The 22,232-nt window shown below is 36.6% G+C and overlaps 1 protein-coding gene and 1 long non-coding RNA gene across 6 annotated transcripts in view; both read left to right on the top strand.

Annotated features, from left to right (window-relative positions):
* The window catches only part of LOC135203624 (longitudinals lacking protein, isoforms J/P/Q/S/Z-like), a 49,863-nt gene extending 37,672 nt beyond the window's left edge, over window positions 1–12,191 (top strand). For 3 of the 4 annotated variants that reach the window (XM_064233458.1, XM_064233457.1, XM_064233456.1), the window contains exons 8-12: window positions 1,663–1,875; window positions 1,970–2,340; window positions 3,571–3,718; window positions 5,750–5,899; window positions 6,472–12,191. In XM_064233458.1, the coding sequence (XP_064089528.1) occupies window positions 1,663–1,875; window positions 1,970–2,340; window positions 3,571–3,718; window positions 5,750–5,899; window positions 6,472–6,603 (1,014 nt within the window). In that variant the 3' untranslated portion in view covers window positions 6,604–12,191. The remainder of the gene's footprint in view (window positions 1–1,662; window positions 1,876–1,969; window positions 2,341–3,570; window positions 3,719–5,749; window positions 5,900–6,471) is intronic. The other variant, XM_064233459.1, reaches the window with a different exon arrangement.
* A 2,737-nt stretch (window positions 12,192–14,928) lies between these two features.
* LOC135203629 (uncharacterized) overlaps window positions 14,929–22,232 on the top strand; it is a 28,559-nt gene continuing 21,255 nt past the window's right edge. The window contains exon 1 of one of the 2 annotated variants that reach the window (XR_010311977.1): window positions 14,929–15,261. This is a non-coding gene — a long non-coding RNA (uncharacterized LOC135203629). The remainder of the gene's footprint in view (window positions 15,262–22,232) is intronic. The other variant, XR_010311976.1, reaches the window with a different exon arrangement.

The raw sequence follows: 22,232 nt of genomic DNA, 5'->3' as shown, positions 1-22,232 counted from the left end.
CACTCCAGAAATCACCTTAAAACACCAGCACCACAAGACTTACGACCCAAAAACAAACTCCTACCAGACAGAGAGCTCTCCCCTACCAACCACACACCACCAACACGTGCTTTCTACTGCCCCGTGTTATTGTTTACATCCTGCCGACGCCGCCGCCATCTTGTCTATGACGTCACAGCCTATGACGTCACAACACAACTTAAATACATCAACAGACACCTTCTAGAATCTACCACATGTTGTCTATATATAGGACACCCACCATATTTCAACAATGCATAAAATACCCATAACAATTATACAATATATAATCACACTTATCTATACCCATAACAATTATACAATATATAATCAGTGGTAAGGATCTGTTAGGTAAGCGGACAAGGTCCCTCTAACAGCATCCGACTTGGATTCTACCACAATAGGGGATCACATATCCCAGTGGTAGATCCGAGAGTCTTTCAGCATCAGGTCACGTCCTAGCTGTAGCTCTCCAGGCAATGCAGACTCAGAGATAGTATCTATGAAGTCTTCATCCTGAAAAGGTGAGAACCAAGGTTTTTATATCCTACAACATTAGTTGTTTCCCGTCTTACCTGTATTATTGAGCTGTCTCTTACCCTCCACCAAGGGTGCCAATCAGCTAAGTATATATCTGTCAGGGAAGTTCATGTACAAAAATGATATTGTTAAACTACAATAAAGTTTTGTACATACTTACCTGGCAGATATATACGATTAATGGCCCACCCAGCCTCCCCTCAGGAGACAGGTGGAAGAGAAAAATCTGACAAGCTTACGGGAGTGGTTCGTACATCCGCCACCCAGCGGCGGGTAAGGTAGACCACCTGACCTACCTGTCGCGTGTGCCGCGAGATTTGAAATTCTGTCGGGAACGTCGGAGACTATAGCTAAGTATATATCTGCCAGGTAAGTATGTACAAAACTTTATTGTAGTTTAAAAATATCATTTTTCATTCATACTAAACGCCTACTGTTTTTTTATAAATGAACTTTATACAAAACAGTAGGCTTCTAGTATGAAGTTTTTGCAAACTACAATGAAAGTTCATTTGTTTTATGATAAACCCATCGGTCAAAATGATTCTGAATTCAGTGTCAAATGTCCATTAGTATCTTCTGAAGTCTGAAAAATGGAGGGAGAAGAAGTACAACTGGAAGAGTCAGCTCATTGGCTGACTGTGTACTGTAATTGAATTTCATAAATCTTTTAACGCCTAATGCTTATCTTTCATTCTTGGAGATTATTCATATTCTCCTATTAATTGTATTGTTGCTGATTACTTTCGAGTCCATGAACAACAAGCCTCCATTGTACATGTTATGACATATACCCTCCTCCCAGTCCCCTCATTTTGGCTGTTACGAGACTTACTCAAAGGAATGAGGCCACCAGTGTCATTCTGCCAGTGAATCAAAGGTGCACAAGCATGTGCGATCACTCAAAGGTTGATTTTTCTGGTTAATCCTCTAATTCCACCTTCAAAACTTCATTGGTGACATCTTCAGAGAATTCAACACTGAATTATGGCTAATCATGATCAGTGGACTTTAAGTTATGAATTATGGCTAATCATGATCAGTGGACTTTAAGTTGTATAAACTTCGTAGATTTTAATTAACGCTATTTTTATTTTCCAGAATGTTCAGAGTGAAAAAAGGCAACCGGAACCATGCAATGTAACTATTACCATGCCACCAGCAAGGAGTGTTAATGAGCCTCAGAATCAGTATTCCAACTTTGAAGATGATGCAGGACTCAGAGAAATGATGGAATTTATCCAAGAAGAATCGGATAATAGCCCAGTTTTTGTTCCAATAGAATCGGAGAAGAAAAGGAATCAGCCTTATTTGGTAAGGAAAATAAACTTTTTCCTCGTAATTTTGTTAGTGATTTTTAATATTGTTTTGAAGAATGTTGATATTGTTATGCTGGTTTTCTTTCCAGATAAGGTCGACCAAAATTGCTACCAAGAACGACGAACCCGTGAAGTTTTGCTTGAGAGGAGCTAAGGCAAACCAGATTGTGACCATATGCATGAGATATACAGAAGAGAAATACAAACACATACCGGTGAATCCATGCCGACTTCATCAAAAGGATAATGGAAATTCTAATTTCCTGATCTCTTCTATTGGTGGCAGCCCTGTCATGTACAGGAATGATGAAGATGGCCATCCTACTGCCCATATGGTCATTGGTCACGTGGACATGGTTGAGATGTCAAATTTCATTTTTTTTGTCACTTTCATCTGCCTTAATTCATGTCACAAAAATAATGGAAAGAAAATGGAACTTGTGTGCAAGCTGTTGGATCCGTAAGTTTATACGTATGTTATTTTATATTTTTTCATAAGGGAATTTAGCCATATGTAGGTTAAAAGACAGGCTATACACTTTATATAAACTATTTAATAATGCAACCAGATCTTGTTGGGCTGTAGAGATTGCAAATATTTAGCAGTCTGCCTTTTAAGCATTAATTATATAGAGATCAAAGGAAATGGAATTGTATTTTGTGTGAGAACCATTTCTCTCGACCCTTTATTCATTTGCTCTTATGTGGATAAAGTTGTTAAAGCCTTTTACACCAGTGCACTCAGAACTAAAACTTCGAAGATTCCTTGCTTACAATCTCTGATTGTATTAACCGGTTTACCTGCTGTACTTTGAAATATCCTATTGTTAAGACTGAAGGTTTTTTAGCTATGAAAAATTCAAACTTATTCTAAAATTTGTCATGTTTGTGAGTAATAGATGATTTTTTATTTTAGTTAAGATTATTTTGTTAATATTATTAAGAATTCTTTTGTTTACCATTTTTCCAAGCACAGCTATTGTTTTATATAGAAAAGTTACCAATTTCTTGGTTAATATGCATTCTGGATTTCTCCCAACTTTTGATAATATCATTACTAACTCATAGGTTTTCCTTTTTTTTCAAAGTTAATTTGTTTTTGGAGTTGGAACAGTATTCAAAAGATGGTTACAGTGCATAAACAGTATTCAAAAGATGGTGCAATGCATAGAATAGAAGTTTGGTGGGTTTCTTATCAGGGGAAAAAAATCCAGGAAGGGAACATTGGTGCAATATCCTTTATGCCATTATGGGAGAGTTAGATTTGGTGCTATGTTTGATTTCAGTGGTTTCTTGGTGGACCAAAGTGTAATGTGTTATGCTGTTAGTTTTGAAGTGCTGTTTTCAAAATTTTATGTAATCAAGGTCAAAATATAGAGATTTTAAATTAGTTAAAACATGAAAGCTCCCATTAAGTGATTATTATCATAGGTTTTAAATTTGCTAAATGAAGTTCCTTTGCATTCCAAAGGTCTAATTTACGTTTGTTGTGAGAGTCAGGTATTGTACGCATTGGTGTGGTCAGTAGCATTCTCAGTGCTGAATGAGCTATTTGCAAAGACTCACAAGGGTGTACAGTAATTTTATTGCATTTATTTCAAAGTAATAGATCATCACAAAATAAAAGTCCAACTAAATGCTAAGGTGTTAATTTTTTTTTTTTTTTTTTTTTGCAAAATGTGTTCTGCAGGACCACTAGTCAAGTGGTGAGCCAGAGTAACTTCGAGGTACGAGTTTGTAAAAATGTCAAGAGAGACTACAAGGAAGTCATCCAAGGAGGAGACAGCCAGTGCCTTAAAGTGCTTGTGCGACCTGATGCTTACCTGTACCCAGAAGAGGTGAGGTTGTTTTTCTTTTATGTACACATGATACAATGATAATGAGATGATTTTATGGGAGGAAAATGTTTCAGAAAGGTGCATAAGTTTAAGTTGGTTGAAAAAAGATGGAGTAAGAGATTTTAACTCTTAAAGAAATTCTGCAAAGTTGTGTATGCGTGTGTGTGTGTGTGTGAGAGAGAGAGAGTTTTTTGGGAATTGGCAGTAACGGATTTATTAGTGAATTCTTTTATAAGTAATTTTTCCTTTATGTGACACGAATGCATCATATGTGTTCTATCAACAGTATACCAATTCTCACTTGGTCAATTTTGCTCTATTGTAAACAACATTACTTGCTAATAGTCAATTTGCTGTATTGTAAACAGCAGTACCTGCTGACATGCATTATAGGGAAGTTTTTTTTTTTTTTTTTTTTTTTTTTTTTTTTTTTGTAAATAAAGAGCACTGGACACAGCCTGAGATGAGGATAAGTTCTCCCCTTTAGTTCAAAATAGCATTGACTGAAATATTTACTTATTGAAAAGTGACAGAAGCCATCTTACAGCTGAAAGGAAGAGGATGGGGAGATGGAGTTGGACTGGGAGCACTGATCAAGGGAATGATCTTATTTTCTATCCTATTTAGGAGGGAGACAAAGAAAAAACTTCAAAAGTAAGGGCAATATTCCAACAGCAGTGTTGGAGTCCAACATACAAGCTTTACCCTTCCCTTACCATTCTGGGTAGACTGTTTGCCTTGTACTTTTTTACAATTATGAGAATGTTGGTTCTATACCCAGAAATATACATAGTTATTTTTATTATCCTTGTTATAATTATCCATTGATGCATTCCCATTTTTTGTCTTTTCTCTCCCATTAGCAAGCAGTTAGTTTGCATTTTTCTCAATAGATGGCATAGTGTCTGTTTACTTTTATATTGAATTTTCAAGTGTCAAATGTCCCAAATACCTGCCAAAATACATTCTTATATTTGTCATATCATTATCTTCCACAGGCAAAGAAAATAATAGCAATATTTGTGAAGATCCATTGAATTCATAAGATGAAAATAACAACAAACATTCATTTTCAGATTCTGAGAGCCATTCTTACGTTACAGCAATGACATGGAAAGACAAAAAAGACAAGTCACTTGTTTACTAGATATGGTGTATACATAATGATAAACAGGGAAGTGCTATAAGAAGCAGTAATAGTGGTAAAATTTGGCTAGTTAACCCCTAAGAGCCTGGCTAAAAAATCAATATACACACCCCAGGTTGGGTATACTTTGAGGTCAGCCAATTTAAGAAAAAACACTCAATGGAAAGAGGAAGATATGAAAAAAGTGTAAAAAAAAAATTTAGAAAATTTTCCCTACCTTCTCCGAGAAGTTGAAAAAGACTATTTACAACCCCACGTGGGGCCTTTTTTACAAGTTTTTACTAAGTTATAAATTTTTTTTCATAAATTTATTTTATTGTGTAAAATTATAATTACAGCTCATACAATATCAAAAACAGATAAGAACTAAAATCAGTAACAAATTCTGAGTATATTTGTTGTAAAATATTTATGTAAATTTACAGAGATCAAAGATGCAGTAACTTTTTGAATGCTCATACTATCTTGAAAGATAAGGACTAAAACCAACAGCATCCCCTGTTGAGCAAATATATAATAAGACATCATGTTGTAGAGAGAGAGAGAAGTGGGGAGGGAGGGGGCCCCCGCAGTACTTGCTCCCTTGAAGTCAAGATCACAACTAGCTCATAAGCTGCCTGCTTCTTAATTTTAGCCAGTCTAAAGGTTGCCGATAGTGAATTTATGGGCTGTAGAAGTAACGGAAAAACTTTCCCATCGGATTCCTTCAAATCAGTGGCATGTAATATTGATGCTCACCATGAGTGGATCCGTTCACCACACCAGACCTTTTATTGCTGCTCTTATGAGGGGATCCATCCATGATGGGTTATCTTTTGAAGAAAGGTATCATTGACATTTGTCATATAATTTTTATTTATGTGCACAAATGTTTCCTCTTGCAGGTTGTCCTTACGGATGGAAAAAGTGCCGGGAAAAGTCATGGTCTTGCCTCAGGGAGTGGAAGCATTCAAGCGCTTGAGGATAAGGTACCAATAGCTGAAGCATTGACATTAGCAAAAAAGCAGGACAACCAAAACCATGATCTTTATTTGGTAAGTTTCTCCTAATTTATTTTAATAACAGAGTTGAAAAAGTTGGAAAGTTAGGTCGTGAGAGATTAGATGGAAATAATGTTAAGCAAAATACAGGAGGGAAATTAGCTACACTGGAAGTCTGCAGCAAAGAACCTTCAGAAAACCTCAAGTAGCTACACTGGAAGTTTCCAGCATAGAACATTCAGAAAACTTATGTTGTTCCTTGCATGGTTACTTTAATAGGTAACACCTTCAGGACCTACTGGATGGCATTAAGAAAGTCATAGTTCGCTTTGGTTGTTAACAACAGAGATGGGTTCTGTTTCATGAATACATTACAGGAACTACAATTTTCCTCAATCCTAAAGTCACAGAATTATCCAATTAATTTTTCATAGCCGGAATTGTCTCATGTCGGGTTAAAGTAGTGGCTCTTAATAAGGTGGTTTATATTTTTGGTAAAAGTAGCCGTAAGCCTAAAAGTTAACTCTGTCATTGATGCATTGTATTTCAAACAATAGCTAAGGCAAGATTTTGACCCTAAATAATATTGTTTCATTTACAAACTTCCATTTTTGGTATTTTTCCAGATACGCCTCCCAAACTCTAAGCGAGGGAAGTTGGTTTTGGATTTGGTTCGTGAGTTTGAGAAAACCATGTTAGACTTGGAAAATAGTCCTGCATCTCAAGATACTGTTGGTAATGATCAAGAATCTCTTTGATTCAGCAGAGTTGCCGCATGGTAAGTCAAGTAAGACTCGATTGCACACACAATCTGAAAATTCTAAGGTTGAAAACCTATACTGCCAAAGTGTACATTAATGAACTACATTGCTGTTCCCAAGTTTTTCCGTTAGTTATAGCTAGTAAAAAAATATTTAGTATTTTGTTAGTATTTGTCACAATTTGCATTGACTAGTCTACCTAGAGAAAAGTATCTTTGAGTTTTGTACCCAATAATGAGAGGAAATGTCATCTCTAATTTAGATTAAATGGTGATAAAGTGATTTATGTTCAGAGAAATGCAGTGACAACGTTAAGAGTTTGAACTGAGAAGTAGGATTGTAATGCTGAGCTTTGGTGTTCCAGGACAGCATTTGGACATAATACCAACATTACAACGGGATTGAATTGGTGATAATTGTTTGTATGTGAGGGGTATTGTGGCAGTTCAAAACACTGAAATTGTTAGAAAAGTGTGCGCCCAAAACTATTCTTTGGGATGTTACATTTATCATCACCGGTGTGGAAAGCATTTCCATATCCCAGTGAATGCTGACTCTTACCCAGTTAAGTAAAATACTATTACAATATTCACTGAATAATGTAAGAGGTTTATGTATGTCTTTTGTTCTCCCGTGGGGATCCTTTTTGAACTAGTAGTTCATTCAGGTAGTGTTAAGTACATATCTCCCTCCCATATTAAGTTACAGCACTTGTAATAATTATACAATGGAATACAAGACTAACAATCTTAATCTATTGTAATAATTTTATAATGGAATACAAGATACTTTAACAATCTTATCTATTGTAATAATTATATATAATACAAAATACTTTAATAATCTTATCTATTAAATATTACTTTCTTCTATGTAATTTAACTTATTCTGCAGTATCCGTAATCAGATCCTTTTATTGACAAGAAGAGTTTTTTTTTTTTTTTTTTTTTTTTTTTTGTGGGGATGAAATTGTTCCACTTAGTTCCTAACATATCCTATCCTCCCACAGAAACTTCAAAATGTGTGCGTAAAAATAGTAAGTCTTATGAGAAGGTGACTATAGTTTCAGGTAATTCCCATTCAGAAGCATTGCAATGCCATATTTCAAGGAGGGGAATGTTCAGAAGAAGCATTTGATGCTATAAGTCAGGCCACTGAAGCCTCAGAATAAATTTGATTTCTAGGTAATGTGAATAAGCTCTCATTAAAGTTTTTTTTTTTTTTTTTTTTTTTTTAAGACAATTTGGTTGAATGTACTGAGCCCAATTCTTTTGTGGTGGGACATACAGTATAATTTGCTGTGAATTTTATTATGACAGTTGCAGCAAAAGGCAGTGAGAAGCTCAGAAATTTCTCTGTTCCTTCAGGGAAACTGGGTACATCCTTACTCCTCAAACCGTAAGATTTGTATTGTGGTCATGCATTTATGCTTCTCATTTGTATCAGATTATGCACAGAAGTATTTTGTAAATACCTGTAAAAAGACAGAGGTATGTAAGTGTAAGTTTTTGTTATTGTATTAGGGAACCAAATTTGGGAAGGGCGGGGGAGTGTCTGTAAATAGTATGAATTCTTCATTATAAACAAGAATTGGATATAATACTGTACCATGAATAGCATTAAATGCAGTTATGTTGATATCTTAGGAGCAACACAAGATTATGGTAATAAAGAGTGTTGAAACATTCAAAGTAATATGAATTTCATTTTTATTATGTTAAACATAGTATTGTTAAATTACGTAATTATAAGATATCCTACTCCATGCAAACAAAGTTAGAATTAATTTTTTTATTATTTTTCTTAGATTACACCTGCTTTTGCTGGCACAAAATTTCCTTGTTGCAGTTTTTCATTCTATTGACATTTTTCTTAGCTGTATGTTGTCTGGTGAAATCAGTATTTATATTATTAACTTGTAAATGGGGTTTAGACAGTAAAAGAGGCACTTAGGAGTTTTGTTAAAGTGGGATATGAATTGCATGGAAAATGAATTATCTTTAAGAATGAGAGTATGTTGAAACAGATCTCTCAGTTCTTTTCCAGAATTATATTTAAATTTTTATGTCCTGCCAATGTGCAGAGATTAAAGTTTTTCACTTGTTCTGTAGTCAGTTGTGCAGATAGCATTCTGTTTAATATTTGTTTTAAAGACCTTTGGTAGAATATTGCGCAGATGACATCTTCAAAGAATTGTTTTCTCTCAGATATTTTATATTTTGGAAACATTTACCCAGATAGTTTATATTTTTAGGAACTTTGAATTGTAAGCAATTGTATTTATGGATGGTCCACATTTTATGATGACTCAGATGATAAGTGACAATAAATTGAAAATATTTCAACATTGTATGACCCATGTTTAATAGAACATTGCAGTAGTCAGTTTCTTAATCCTGTATACCATATGCAGCAAAATGTTCTCTTATATATATATTTTCACTTCATGGTTTTAATTTGGAGTCGATAGTGAAAAGGTACTCAAATGATATGACTTGAAAATGCTGTTATTGCCAAAGTGGCAGAATTTTCATATGTTGAAAGGAAAATGTGGCTAAGGAAGAAGTGTGTGTGTATGAGTTTTTCCTCTTCTTTTTAAATGGATAGTTGAAACATTGGGCATCATCCAGCCACATCACTTTCAGATGTGTACTATTTGTATAATTGTTAACTTACAAAATGGCATGTATAACATTCTCTGATTTTAGTCAAGGATGGCTACCACAGCTCCATTAGCATCGTCATTTATCAATTTTTCCAAAAATAAATCAAGTGTCATTGAAAGTAAAGTGAATTCCACATGCAAAAAATTTGCTCAAGTGAACATAACATTGGGATCTCACTAAGACAAAAATTTGCATGAAATAATATTCTAATTCAAGGATGATAACAGTTACTGTACTAAATTTAATTTTTTTTTTTTGCTTCAGTCATTTGAAGAATTAAAATTTAAGATTCAGACCAGAATTAAGTTGCTCTTGAGGGGCTGGATGTGAAGTAATAGTTGGTAGCAATCATTAATGACATTATCCATGTGTTTCATGGGAAAGTGTTCTTGGGAGTTTATGTAAGATTTGAGAATGTTAGCAGTTAGTGTATAAGGTATCAAGACAGCACAGCAAATAATGATGATAAATTTCAGGTATGAATTTATGTACTATATTGTATATATATATCTTTCATCTTCTATTTTTTAAGGAAAAAACTGGTATATTGCAAGTAATTGCTTGTATATATTTCATAGGTGTTTTTAAAATTTTTATTTACATTTGTCTGAGGGTATGGGTTTTGGTATGGCTATAGAAGGCAATCTTGGCGTATATATGTTGACCTCCAGACTTTTAGGTGAAAATCTGGGTTTATAACTAACTGCCTTGCAGGCCAACCACCAAATGTAGTTCAGCCATGATTCATTAATGTGTCAGAGAGCGCCTCAGTGGCACGGTTGGTATGGTGTTGGCGTCCCACCTCGGTGGTCGCTGGTTCGATTCTCGGCCATTCCATTGAGGAGCGAGAGATGTGTATTTCTGGTGATAGAAGTTCACTCTCGACATGGTTCGCAAGTCACGTGAAGCTGTTGGTCCCGTTGCTGAATAATCACCGGTTCCATGCAACATAAAAACACCATACAAACAAACCATGTGTAAAAGAAGTCCACATTCTGGCCAGATCTGCACTTGAAGATAGGAGGAGCATTCAAGACTGCAAAGTATAATGAAGAGAATATAACAGCCCAAGTCTCCAGCTTTCCAATGAGTAAGATTGCATAATTTTAGTGGAGCTCCTCTATTGTGAAACCATGGCTTGTATAGGGGAATAGTACAAGACCCTTTGAAATGTCCATGGAAACATTGGTTTTATCCAGTCTACTAAGGAAGGAAATTTGAGTTTGTGTGCATTTCAACCTTTGGTTGTGTTAAATTCATTCAAGATTACAACACACTACCAGTATAACATTGTCAATGTGGCCTATCAAGTTACACTATGCACTGAAGTCTTGCTGAGACACAGTACATCCACCATTATTCTTCAAGTTTGGCATTGGCAAAGAGAAGGAAGAGGTCCTCTCCTCTTGACATGTCAGTGGATCAAGGCTGAGCAGAAGGTAGTATGATTCTGCAATACGACAACTAGTGATTGACCTGCTTCCTTGACCAGACTTTTCAATATTGGTGAAAATAGACCTGTACTTATGACACAAAAAGAAACCATTTGATCTAAAAATATATATATATATATACGTACAGTGCAATGTTTCACTGCCAAAACATCATAATCTCAGTTCTTAGTTTTCCGATCTTAACTTTATTTTCTAAAGCCTATAGATCGTGAATCTGAAACCCACAGATCATCAATTATTCAAGTAAAAGAATATATTTTTATTATGTATGCTAAATGTTGGTACTCATTTTGACTATTTCTTGAATATTAATCATCATTGTCTATCATGACTGTGCTTTGAATTGAAATCATTATAAAATACTTGTATTTTCATCAGTACATGAATTTCTGTTCCCTTATTCCCAAAGAGAAGTTCATTTTCAGACATGGACGTCCAGATATTATACATGCATGTACCTGACATTTGTCAAGTCATTAACTCCTACCTTATGTTTATTGAAGCTTAGTAAATGAAAATACCAGTGATGTCGTTATAATTCCAGAACACATGAAACGGATTTGCACAAACATCTTTAATCATGAAAACAGCAAGTGCAGATACTTGCCAAAAGACTCATGAATACTTTATATGTTCAGGAAAGAATTCTGTGAAATATAAATCTTATCTTGTGATGCGTATGTAAGTGGAAGAATTTTGGCCTCTTTTCTAGATAATGACCCCTAGGTTTTTTTAGGTTCGTTATCTAGAACTAACATTTCTTGAGGATCATCATCTTTATGATATGTACAGTCTTTAGAGTATCTTTTACAGTAATCCTCAACGGGCTTGTACTAAACACGCCGCAAAGGTGAGTAGGTACATACTGAGTTAAAACCCTTAAGGATCACTATCTAGGAAAGATCTGAATTCTCTGAAATATAAATCTTGTGGTGATACGCATCCAAATGGAAGAGTTTTGATGTATGATACACAGTGCTCTGTACTTTGTTGGCTATTAAAGTTAAAAAAAGAAAATGCTGCAAGTGGTGAAAATATGTATTGCAGCAACAACTCTAATGTAAATAGTTTTTCACTGCAACCTAATACCTCAACTGTAAGTGTTTAGCACAAAGTGCTGTAGAATTGCTTGTACATATAATTTTTGCCAGTGTGTTTGTAACAGATATTTGTAAAGATGCTTTGATATAATCAGTGAATAGTTTGTAGGATGCAGTTGCAAGAAATAACACAAGAAATTACCAAAATCTGCCATTTAGCTATTGTTTCATTTTTGAGAATGAATTGCTTCAGGTAGACAAATAAATGGAAAATGATAGTTACTGGCAGCTTGTAATGCGAATTAAGATACAGTGAAACTTATTTTGCACTTGCCACATCTTCAAAGTGTGGTTTCAAGAGTTTAAAGTACAAGATTGTAATTTGCTGTTGTTTAGGTATACAATAAATATAATGAGCAAACTTACGCCATCCCTTTCATTTAACATAACTTTGTTCCAAGTAAATTGCAGTTTTTTTTCACAACTCGATCTGATGTATTTAGCCTTCAGTTGTCCTCACAGTCCCCAGACATTCATGTCCTTGTCTTGTAGACATGGAAAGAGGAGAATTGACTGTGCCCATCTGTATGTATGTACATGCACATTTCAAATTATTATTAGGCACTAAGAGCTCTCCTTATATGTCGTGTTCGTGTTTATGTGAACTGAAAGTCAGCCTACCAGATCTTATGTTGTGTTTTTGCTCGACACTGGATAAATTCTTGGGGTATCAGAGGTCAATAATTCTTTTTTCATTCATCTCAGTCCTTTAGTTAAATTTAACGCAGGTATTTTTCTTGCCTCCTTCCATTTTCTTCTTTCCTGACTTCACCTAATTGTAACCATCATTACTTACAGGTCTGTCACAGGCTTCATTGCAAGTATCATGAACTTGATCATGATAATGTCTCTGCTGCTGCTACATACCTGATGTATAGTTTTTGTGTTCAAAATATCAAAGTAGTTAATCGGTAATTAGTGCTAAAAGATAAGACTAGTGCCAGGGACCTCTGGTTTCCTGTTTGGATTTAATTATATCTAGCTATATTATATATATGATATATATATATAGTATATATATATATATATATATATATATATGTTATATATTATTTTATTTATCAAAATTGTTAAATCATAGATGAACCTGTGCAAAGCAAATTAAAAAAAGACCTGATTTACTACATACAGTGTAAGAATACGGCAAAGAAATTACAAATATTAATTTAGTATTTAAATATAACAATACTTTAGGAAAGAAGTTACAGAATAGTCCATCCAATTCAAACAATATTCTATACAGTATTCCTTGTAAAGATTGTAATAAGATCTAGGTATATTAGCCAGACAGAAGTATTAAAGAGAGAGAGAGAAAAAAAAAAGTTCCATACACAAGTCCTCTGCTCTTCAAGAGGCCTAACAAACAATCTAATTGCAGCTCATTGTATGAAGACACGTCCTCCCATTAACTGTGATTATTCATCCATAATCTACAAGGCAAACGGCTATCAGAAAAGAAATCCTCTGGAAACTATATCCATTAAAGTCACCGGCCTTTCTCTTTGGAGAACATGCTGCCTAAACCAAGAAACTGTAACTCCGCCCAACACTACTTAATTGTGTATATAAGGCTCTGTATACTGTTTTTACTCGGTGTGAACTTGAAAATTTAAAATGAACTACGAAAGTACTTGTTCTAGGCCCTGGTTCTGACCCGACTTCTTACGCAGATGATATAATACAAAAGGTGTGTTTTGTGAACTGTGAATCCAAAGTTTTATTAGTAGTAGACGGAATATGCCTTTGAAACGACCCCCTTGCTCACTCCATTTCTCTTTTGTTAGTGTTTAAATAACAGAATTGGAACTCGAACAAGAACAAGAGCTCTGAAAACGAATGTGTGGTCCACTCTTATGTATGGATCAGAAAGCTGAACAATCGCCAGGGAAATTGAAAGCCAAGTTGAATGCAGCGGAGATGTGGTTTTTAGAAGAATGCTGAGAATATCACGGACAGATAGAGTGACAAATGAAGTGTTTAGCAAGAATTGGAACACAGAGAGCCTTTAAGAGAAATAAGGAAGAGACAAATGAATTTTGTTGGACATATAATAAGAAGTGAGAAGATAGAGCATTTGTGCCTTACTAGAATGATAGAGGGGAGGAGAGCGAGAGGTAGATAAAGATTAAAAGACTTAGACAGCTTGGTGGGAGACTTGGATGGAGATTACACTGCAAATCAACTAACACCAGCGGCTAGAGATCGAGATAGGTGCAGGCAAATGACTGCCGACGTCCAAGACGGCACTTCGATAAATAGTGTTTAAGCCCGTTCTTTCCAATGCCTTGTTCACTCCGGCCGTTTTAAGTCTCTCAATCATTTCTTCTGAAAGGATGATGCGCGTAAGAACAACTCAGTGCACCGAGAACAGAAATTGCAGCATCACTGCGTTACTAAAAATAAAGAAAGAAAAAAAAAACGGTTGTATGCGCTGTAAAGGACAATGGGGTTCCACCATTGTAGGATACAAATTTTTCTTAATTTAAAAAAAATAAAACCCGGAGCAAAACGTGTCAAAAATATGCTTTGAGGAGATTGATATTGTTATCTAAAATCCTCTCGAGAAAGCGATGAAAATGGAAAAAAGGGGTCGGGAGAAGAAATGTCATGAAAACCAGGCATTAGTTGTCAACACAAGTTCTAATGGAGAACAAGCAGAACGCAGGACATTCACTGTCATCTGCGCGAGAAGGAAGAAGCACTGCATTATTTCGTACTAGGTTTTGTTGTTGTTTTAGATGAAGCTGACCTTATGCCAGCACGGGCTCTTGCTCATAGAGCAAGCCGTAAAGATTTTGAGAAATGTAATTCGAAAGGGAACGAATGTCACCTGCCAGTGATAGACATTAGTTTTTTAAATAGAGAACGTGAATATATATATATTATATATATATATATATATATATATATATATATATATATATATATATATATATATATATATATATATATATATATATATATATATATATATATATATATATATATATATATATATATCTCTCTCTCTCCTCTCTCCTCATCTCGTCTCTCTCTCTCTATCTCTCTCTCTCTCCTCTCTCTGTCTTCTCTCTCTCTCTCTCTCTGACGAAGTTCGTTGTATAGTCTCGGGAATCTTTCAAGGCCACCATGCGAATGTTCGCAACACCGTAATTCTATCATTTATGAGGACGTAACTTTTCAGATTTTATTCCAGACAACTATAAAGAAAGTGATGAGAATTTTATGTGTTTTTCAACATTTGATTGCGGTAAGCTAAGAAGATTAATGGTCTCAACATTGAAGCGCCGTTACAAAGAAGACGGCGTCAAGGACGACTCCTTGGCCCGTTCCCCTTCGTCCTCAAGGACCCCTCGGCCTCTTGTTACGTGTCAATAAATACTGTTGTGTCGTTCGAAGCAAGAAGTTGCCATGGATACTTAACTAAAAGAGTGGGTAAGACGTAGAATTTTTTTTTTTGCCTTGCAAACATGTTAAAATATGTTAAGTTAAAATTAACGACGCCTAAGGCTGGCAGTAAACGCCATTGACTAGTTCCTACTAGTAGTAATAGGCAGCTACTAACATAGGTTAACGGTACCTCCTAAGCCCCTACTACCTAGTATAGCCTACAGTCTAAATAAGCCATAATGTGCTAAATTCAGCATTTTTTCCCATAAACCTGATGTACGAAATGATAAGCTGCTTTCCTCTCGGTGCATATTTTAACATAGGCTACTTAGGCTAGTAGCAGTCTAGTAGCTATGGGCACAGGGGGAGTCGGTAGAAAATGGGGTGTGGGGCCACTGGGCATGCACAAATTACCTATAATACCTATTCATTCTTCTTTTTTTTAAGTTATATGGAAAGATATTAAGCTTAATTTAAAATATTTAAACATTTTTTGAAATAAATGAAAGAAAATCGATTTATTTCTTACAGTTATAGTAAAACTCAATATTTCTTACAGTTAACATAGTAAAACTCTATTTATCTTCATAAAAAATACAGCCAAAATTGCACTTGATGTAGCCTACCCTATAAAACTAATAATAATAATAATAATAATAATAATAATAATAATATGAAAATTAAGCTTAGGTTTTTACAACAAGCTTCATAAACTCAAAATTGGGGGTACCAGTTTCAAATGGGCGCACGTGCAACCCCACAGTTACGCCCATGCCTAGGTAGTAAAAATATGCAGAAGAATTTTTTACTCCTACTAGTATACTACCTACTGGCCGACCAAACAAATCCCCAAAATTGACAAGAATTATTAAGAAAAAAATTTAACAAAATTTCTTTAATTATTGGAACATTACTTATTGATAAATTCCCCTGTCGTTCAGCCTGTACTACTATAGGGGGAAACAGTGCCTCAGTGGAGTGGTTGATATGGTGGTGGCGTCCCACCTCGGTGATTGCGAGTTTGATTCTCGGCCATTCTATTGATGAGTGAGAGATGTGTATTTCTGGTGATGTAAGTTCACTCTCAATGTGGTTCGGAAGTCATGTAAAGCCGTTGGTCCTGTTGCTGAGTAACCACTGGTTCCATGCAACGTAAAAACACCATACAAACAAACAATATAGGGGGAAACACCGCAGTGGATCCATTGTCATCACGTGGATCAGCATTATTCACTTGATATTTAATTGGTGAAACAAGAATACAATTACATCTTTAAGCATACCATTCAAAAGATTAAAGTTTTATCAACATAATGTGATATAGCCTATGAAAGCTCCATATGAACTAAGATAGGCATGTGAGGTCTTTGTAAAATATGTTTTCAAGGCAGTTAATAAATCCAGTATGGTTTCCACCGACTGAGATGCCGTTCGTAACCGCAAAGGATCCAACATCTTTCCCGGCCTTCTCAGCACTCATTTTAACAATGTTACTGTATATATGTAACATTTATTGATCTTACTCAAGATTGCAATTGTAATCAGCACAATAAAACAACATTTTGTTGCATATATCAGTGAAAGTATGAAACTTCTTATTCCCGGTGTCATGGTTTGAACTGAAATTAATTTTTACTTTGTAATCGGTGGTTTTATCCCACAGTGCTTATTTGATTGTAATTATACACATTTTGGTCTTAATTCACTCCAAATTGCACTTGAACTATGTTGCGGTTCCTGGTTCCTAAGCGCTCACTCCACAAACACAGTTGCAGACAGCACAAGACTTCATGGTTTATGAGGTGCAAAGCTTTATTCCCTTAATTGTTTACTTTACTCATTATTTAGTTTAACTTTACTTTGTTACTTAAAATTTTTTATTTAATTCATGTCTATTATCCCTTTTTTGCAACCAAATTAACCCCCAAAAATTACAGATATTTCTGAAGTACGAGCAGACGACGGCAAAATGACTCCTTGTTGCCAATTTAGTGGAGTTTCACACATACGCCAATGCAAATTATAAACTGTTTCCATGAATTCTAGTTGTCATAGAAATGCAATAATGATAAAATTGCTCTTATATGTCTATATACTACAAATGGATATGCTAATTTCACTTATTTCCATGGTTTTGTGTAAATCTTATACCCAGTTTGGAGGGTAAACACATACCAATTGGCAACACTGATAAACATTACAAGAGCGCGAACAACGCCGTAGGCACTGTTCACAGCAAAACTGTTGATATTTGAGTCAGGAATCTATTTACTTTTTCAACAACGAATATTTTCAAATTAAATCCTGAATAAGTAAATAATTTATGGAATTCATGACCTTATACTGCCATTTAACTATTTATTTAAATAATTATCTACTAGTGCACGTTTCCTCTTCTTCTCCTACCAAAACATCGTAGTTTCCTTGGATAAGCCGCGGTTGGTGTCAGTGGTGACGATTGTTGTGAAGAAAGTGCCCCAGCGTCTATAGGTACAAGTGGTGTGCGGATTTAGCATATGGAATGGAAAGTTTATTGACACAAGCGACTCCGCAAACATCGAGATGGCTTCAATCTTCTAAATTGTTGGAGTTATAAGTAAAAATTTTGAAAGCGTCATAGAGGTATGTTTGCACTGTGTATGGCTAGACTTTCATTAACCTCTGTTTAGTCTTAAAATATGACCTTAATTTCAAACTTTGGAGAAAATACTTACTTCGAAAGGATATTAGAGGTCTCGAGCTGTTGCTCTCACCACCGATGACTCATGACTGGTGCCCATCTCCGGTGTCAGGATGTGTTAAAGTACTTTTTCGGAGGGTGGATCCACATGCGGTGAAAACTGGATCAGCTAGTCCAGTCGGTTGTTTCCCCTACAATAGTTGTAATAATTCCACTTTTGTGAGGGAGTGCAAGGGAAGGGCTAAGGTTGGCTATGTAACCTACCTATCAGTTTTTTTGTGGCAGGGTTTGGACATGAAGTTATCCTCTTTGAAAGCATAAAATTTTGAGTATATACAGTTGTATTTTGATAGCTAATGGAAAGGTACTTTTCTATTACCGTTAGATCTAAGTGAACAGGTCGTAAGCTTCGAACAAGGGAGTTCGGTAGTTAAGTGCTTGTCTGACAGTCAGCGCACCGCGCGACTGGGAGGTGAAGAATCACTTTGCTTTCGGCCGCGCTGGGTGACAGACGTGTTCTCCACTTCTCTCTGTCCGCCTTTCGTCGTATGCTTTGGATCTTCAAAACTTTGGTTTGCTCTATAATACTAGTGTGCTTGTGTCAAAATACTGTGAGTACTAGTGCATTTTGTATTTTTGTTATTACAGTGGTCCCCCCTTATTCGCGGGGGATGCGTACCAGACCCCCCCGCGAATAGTTAGAATCCGCGAATGTTTGGAACCCCTATAAAAACGCTAAAAACAGCCTATTTTGTTAGTTAAAACTTAAGAAAAACCACAAAAAATTTTCATACTTGGTTGTTTTAATACAGGTATTCTCATACTTACGATGGGGTTAGGTTCCGAAAAACCCATCGTAAGTTGAGAAAATCGTATCTCGGATATAGCCTAGCCTACACTAAGTTAATCAGTACCATATAGGCTAGGCTATATACACATATATGGAAGATTAGCCTACACTACACAGTATACCTATACATATATGGTATAGTAATTATTAATATCAGCTAATTCGGGTGTTTCAATGCAGATTGACTTATAATAATTAAGTATAAAAAGAAATTTAATAATAAGAACAAGGATCAGACTGTAGCGTAAAGGGTACTCACCAAGATTCGGTCCGTTGTCGGCATACGTGATCGGTGTCAGGCTGTTCATGGCTACTATAACTAAAGATCGAAAGAGGAGGATGATGATAAAGCAGCAGTATCATCAATTCCCTCTTCCTCAGATAGAATTTCTTCTTCTGTTAGTTCAGGTGTCTCGAGGAAACAACTGTTCCGAGACGTACAGGATCGAGTCTCAAGTGAGGGGGTAGGGCTGGGGGAAGCTGAATGCACTGGAGTCGTTCTCTTGAAGAAAAAATCCATTGTAGGTTGCACAGTGCGTTTTTTTCGTTCTTCATAAATTAATCGGTAACATGCAACACTGTCTTGATGAGCCCTCTGAACTTTGGCAAACCGTTCTCGTCCCCATCCATTTCACTTAAAAGTTTCAGTCCTTGATCAAATAAAGCAAACGCCTCTGCCAGTTTTTTAGTCGTAAACGTTCGCTCCGGCTCTTTTATTTCTTCTTCCTCCTCTGCTTTTTTTTTCTCTTCTGCAAGTGCAATTAAATCCTCTGCCGTTAGCTCTACATCTTGTACATCTATAAGTTCTTGGATATCTTCCTTGTCAATTTCTAAATCTAAACTTTTCCCAAGTATCAAGATCTTTTTATTGATTTCCACTTCTTCTTCATTCTGATCAAAACCTTTAAACGAGTTCACATACACTTTCAGCAGATTTTTCCAGACCCCATTCATACACTCTTTCTTTACCTCCTTCCACGCCCTTCCAATGTTCATAATGGAGTTAAGAACACTAAATTCTTTCCAGAAAGTTCTGAGATCTTTCTCCTCGTTATCCGTAGCCTAAACAGCCTGCGTAAACATGTTCCGAAGATAATACGCCTTGAACGTAGCCACAGCACCCAGATCCATGGGTTGTATGAGAGAAGTTGTGTTTGGTGGCAGAAACACAACTTTTACATTCTCGTTAATATCTCCGATGTGCTGAGGGTGGCCAGGAGCATTGTCGAGAATCAGAAGAATTTTGAAGGGGATGTTATTTTTCCTACAATGATCTTTCACTTCCGGAATGAAGCAATGAACGAACCAGTCCTCGAACAATATTGCAGTCATCCAAGCTTTTTTATTATGACGGTAATGCACAGGAAGTGTATGCTTGTCGATGCTTTTTAAAGCCCTTGGATTTTCTGAGTGATAAATCATAAAGGGCTTAAGTTTATACCCAGCCACATTTCCCCCAAGCAGAAGAGTCAATCGATCCTTGTATGCCTTAAACCCGGGCATCGCCGTTGCTTCTTTGTGGATGTAGGACCGTTGTGGTCCTGTTTCGTCAACATTAAAGATTTGCTCTGGCAAGTAGCCTTCATTAACGACGATCTCGTGTAAAACATCCTTAAATTTAGCGGCTCCGTTGGCATCAGCGCTTGCTGCTTCACCACTAATTTTCACACTGTGAAAATTATGGTGGTTCTTGAAATGACGAAACCATCCAGCACTTGCTGCAAAACTTTTGTTGTGGTTATCATCATAATTCTTCTTCAGTTCTTCAAAAAGCATGCGTGCCTTTGTCTGAATGGTTAAGAGGGTGAGCGGCATACGCTTTTGTATTTGATCCTCCATCCACATGACCAGTAACTGCTCCATTTCTTCCAAAGGCCCTATCCTCTTCTTTGATATAACCGTTGAATGAACTGAAGCAGATGCCTTTACAGCATCCATTACGCATTTCTTGTCCTTGAGGATGGTGGATACCGTTGATTGCGATAAACGTTCGTCACGTGCGATAACCATGACTGCCTTTCCCGCTTCACGCTGGTTTATTATCTTCAGTTTCTGCTCCAAAGTGATAGATTGCCTCTTCTTTTTTGCACTACCAGCAGGACACCTATTTGGTTGTTTGGCAGACATAGTTTTTTTGTTTTAATTTACGGTACTTGAAAAAAAAACTCAAAAATCACAAACGAACACTGACCTAATCCTACTTGGTTCAAAACGAGCGCAAGTGAGGTCGAACTCATTGCTGCTGTACCTACGCCAGCCTCTCGCTCTCGGGCCAACATATCGTACAGTGTAGTACGCTGCTGCCAGCGCTCGCTGTGCGCGAAATTTAAAAATACGCATTTTCAACCCATCGTAACATCGATTATCGTAAAACGGATTATCGTACTCGAGCACTACCTGTAGTTTTATCACGAAAAGTGCATTTTGTTCATGAAACTTACCTGACAGATATATATATAGCTGTATTTCTGACGTCCGACAGAATTTCAAAATTCTCGGCACACGTAGTGGGGCGGTCAGGTGGTAGTACCCATTCCCGCCGCTGGGCGGCGGATATCAGGAACCATTCCCATTTTCTATTCATATTTTTTCTGTCGCCGGTGCTGCAAACATCTGTTTACAGTACCTCCGTCTAGGATTTTTTCAATTATCTCGCATAATATTATCTGGATTGACTTTTGGTATCGACTTCTGGATTGTTGGATTGGCACGCGGAATAGTGGATTGGTTTTTGATTTTGGATTGACTTTTCTGGATTCAGTATGTCTGGATCAAGTTCGGGAAGTTTCAGAGTGTGTGTGAGGAGTGAATGTAAGGTGAGGCTTCTTAAACCTTCAGTTGATCCTCACACAGTTTGTATGGATTGCAGGGGGCATGTTTGCGTGGTTGATGATCGGTGCAATGAATGTAAGGATTTGGATGATGATAAATGGAGGATGTATGAGACCTATCGGCGTAAATTAGAGCGCGATAGAGTCAGGAGGTCTTCCTCTAAGGGCAGCTCTACTAAAGGTAAGGATAGTAACATTTCTCCTCCTCTAACACCAGTAGATTTTGCCCAACCTAATCCTGTTTTGTTGCCTTCGGGCCCCAGTGCTGTGTCTGGAGAAGGTAACACCCTTTCTCTGATTCTAGAGTCTATTCGTGCTCTCGAATCTAAAGTTTTGGCCCTAGAAACCGGCCCAGTGAAAGTTTGTGTCAGTGCCCCTAGTGTTGTGGAGGGGGCGTCAGATCGGCCCCATAATGCCTCTAGGCCTAGACCTCTATCGGACTCCCAGGACTCAGGGAGTGGGTATGTCGAAAGCCGCAAGAGGGTTACGGGGGCTCCCCACCGATCTGGCGTCCCTTCGGCAGGCCTTGTTGCTAAATCCCAGGCTGCCAAGGAGCGCGCACGAGCGCGTATCCTGAAAGATTGCTTTCGTCCTCCGAAGCGTCCTCCCCGCGCAAGGGGTGGAGCGCTCGGAGAGACTCGCGTCCGTTGAAAAG

This window comes from Macrobrachium nipponense, chromosome 36, assembly GCF_015104395.2.
Source record: "Macrobrachium nipponense isolate FS-2020 chromosome 36, ASM1510439v2, whole genome shotgun sequence".
Classification (NCBI taxonomy): Eukaryota; Metazoa; Arthropoda; class Malacostraca; order Decapoda; family Palaemonidae; genus Macrobrachium; species Macrobrachium nipponense.
The sequence above is the reverse complement of the archived record's forward strand: the minus strand, read 5'-3'. Positions and strand labels throughout refer to the sequence as shown.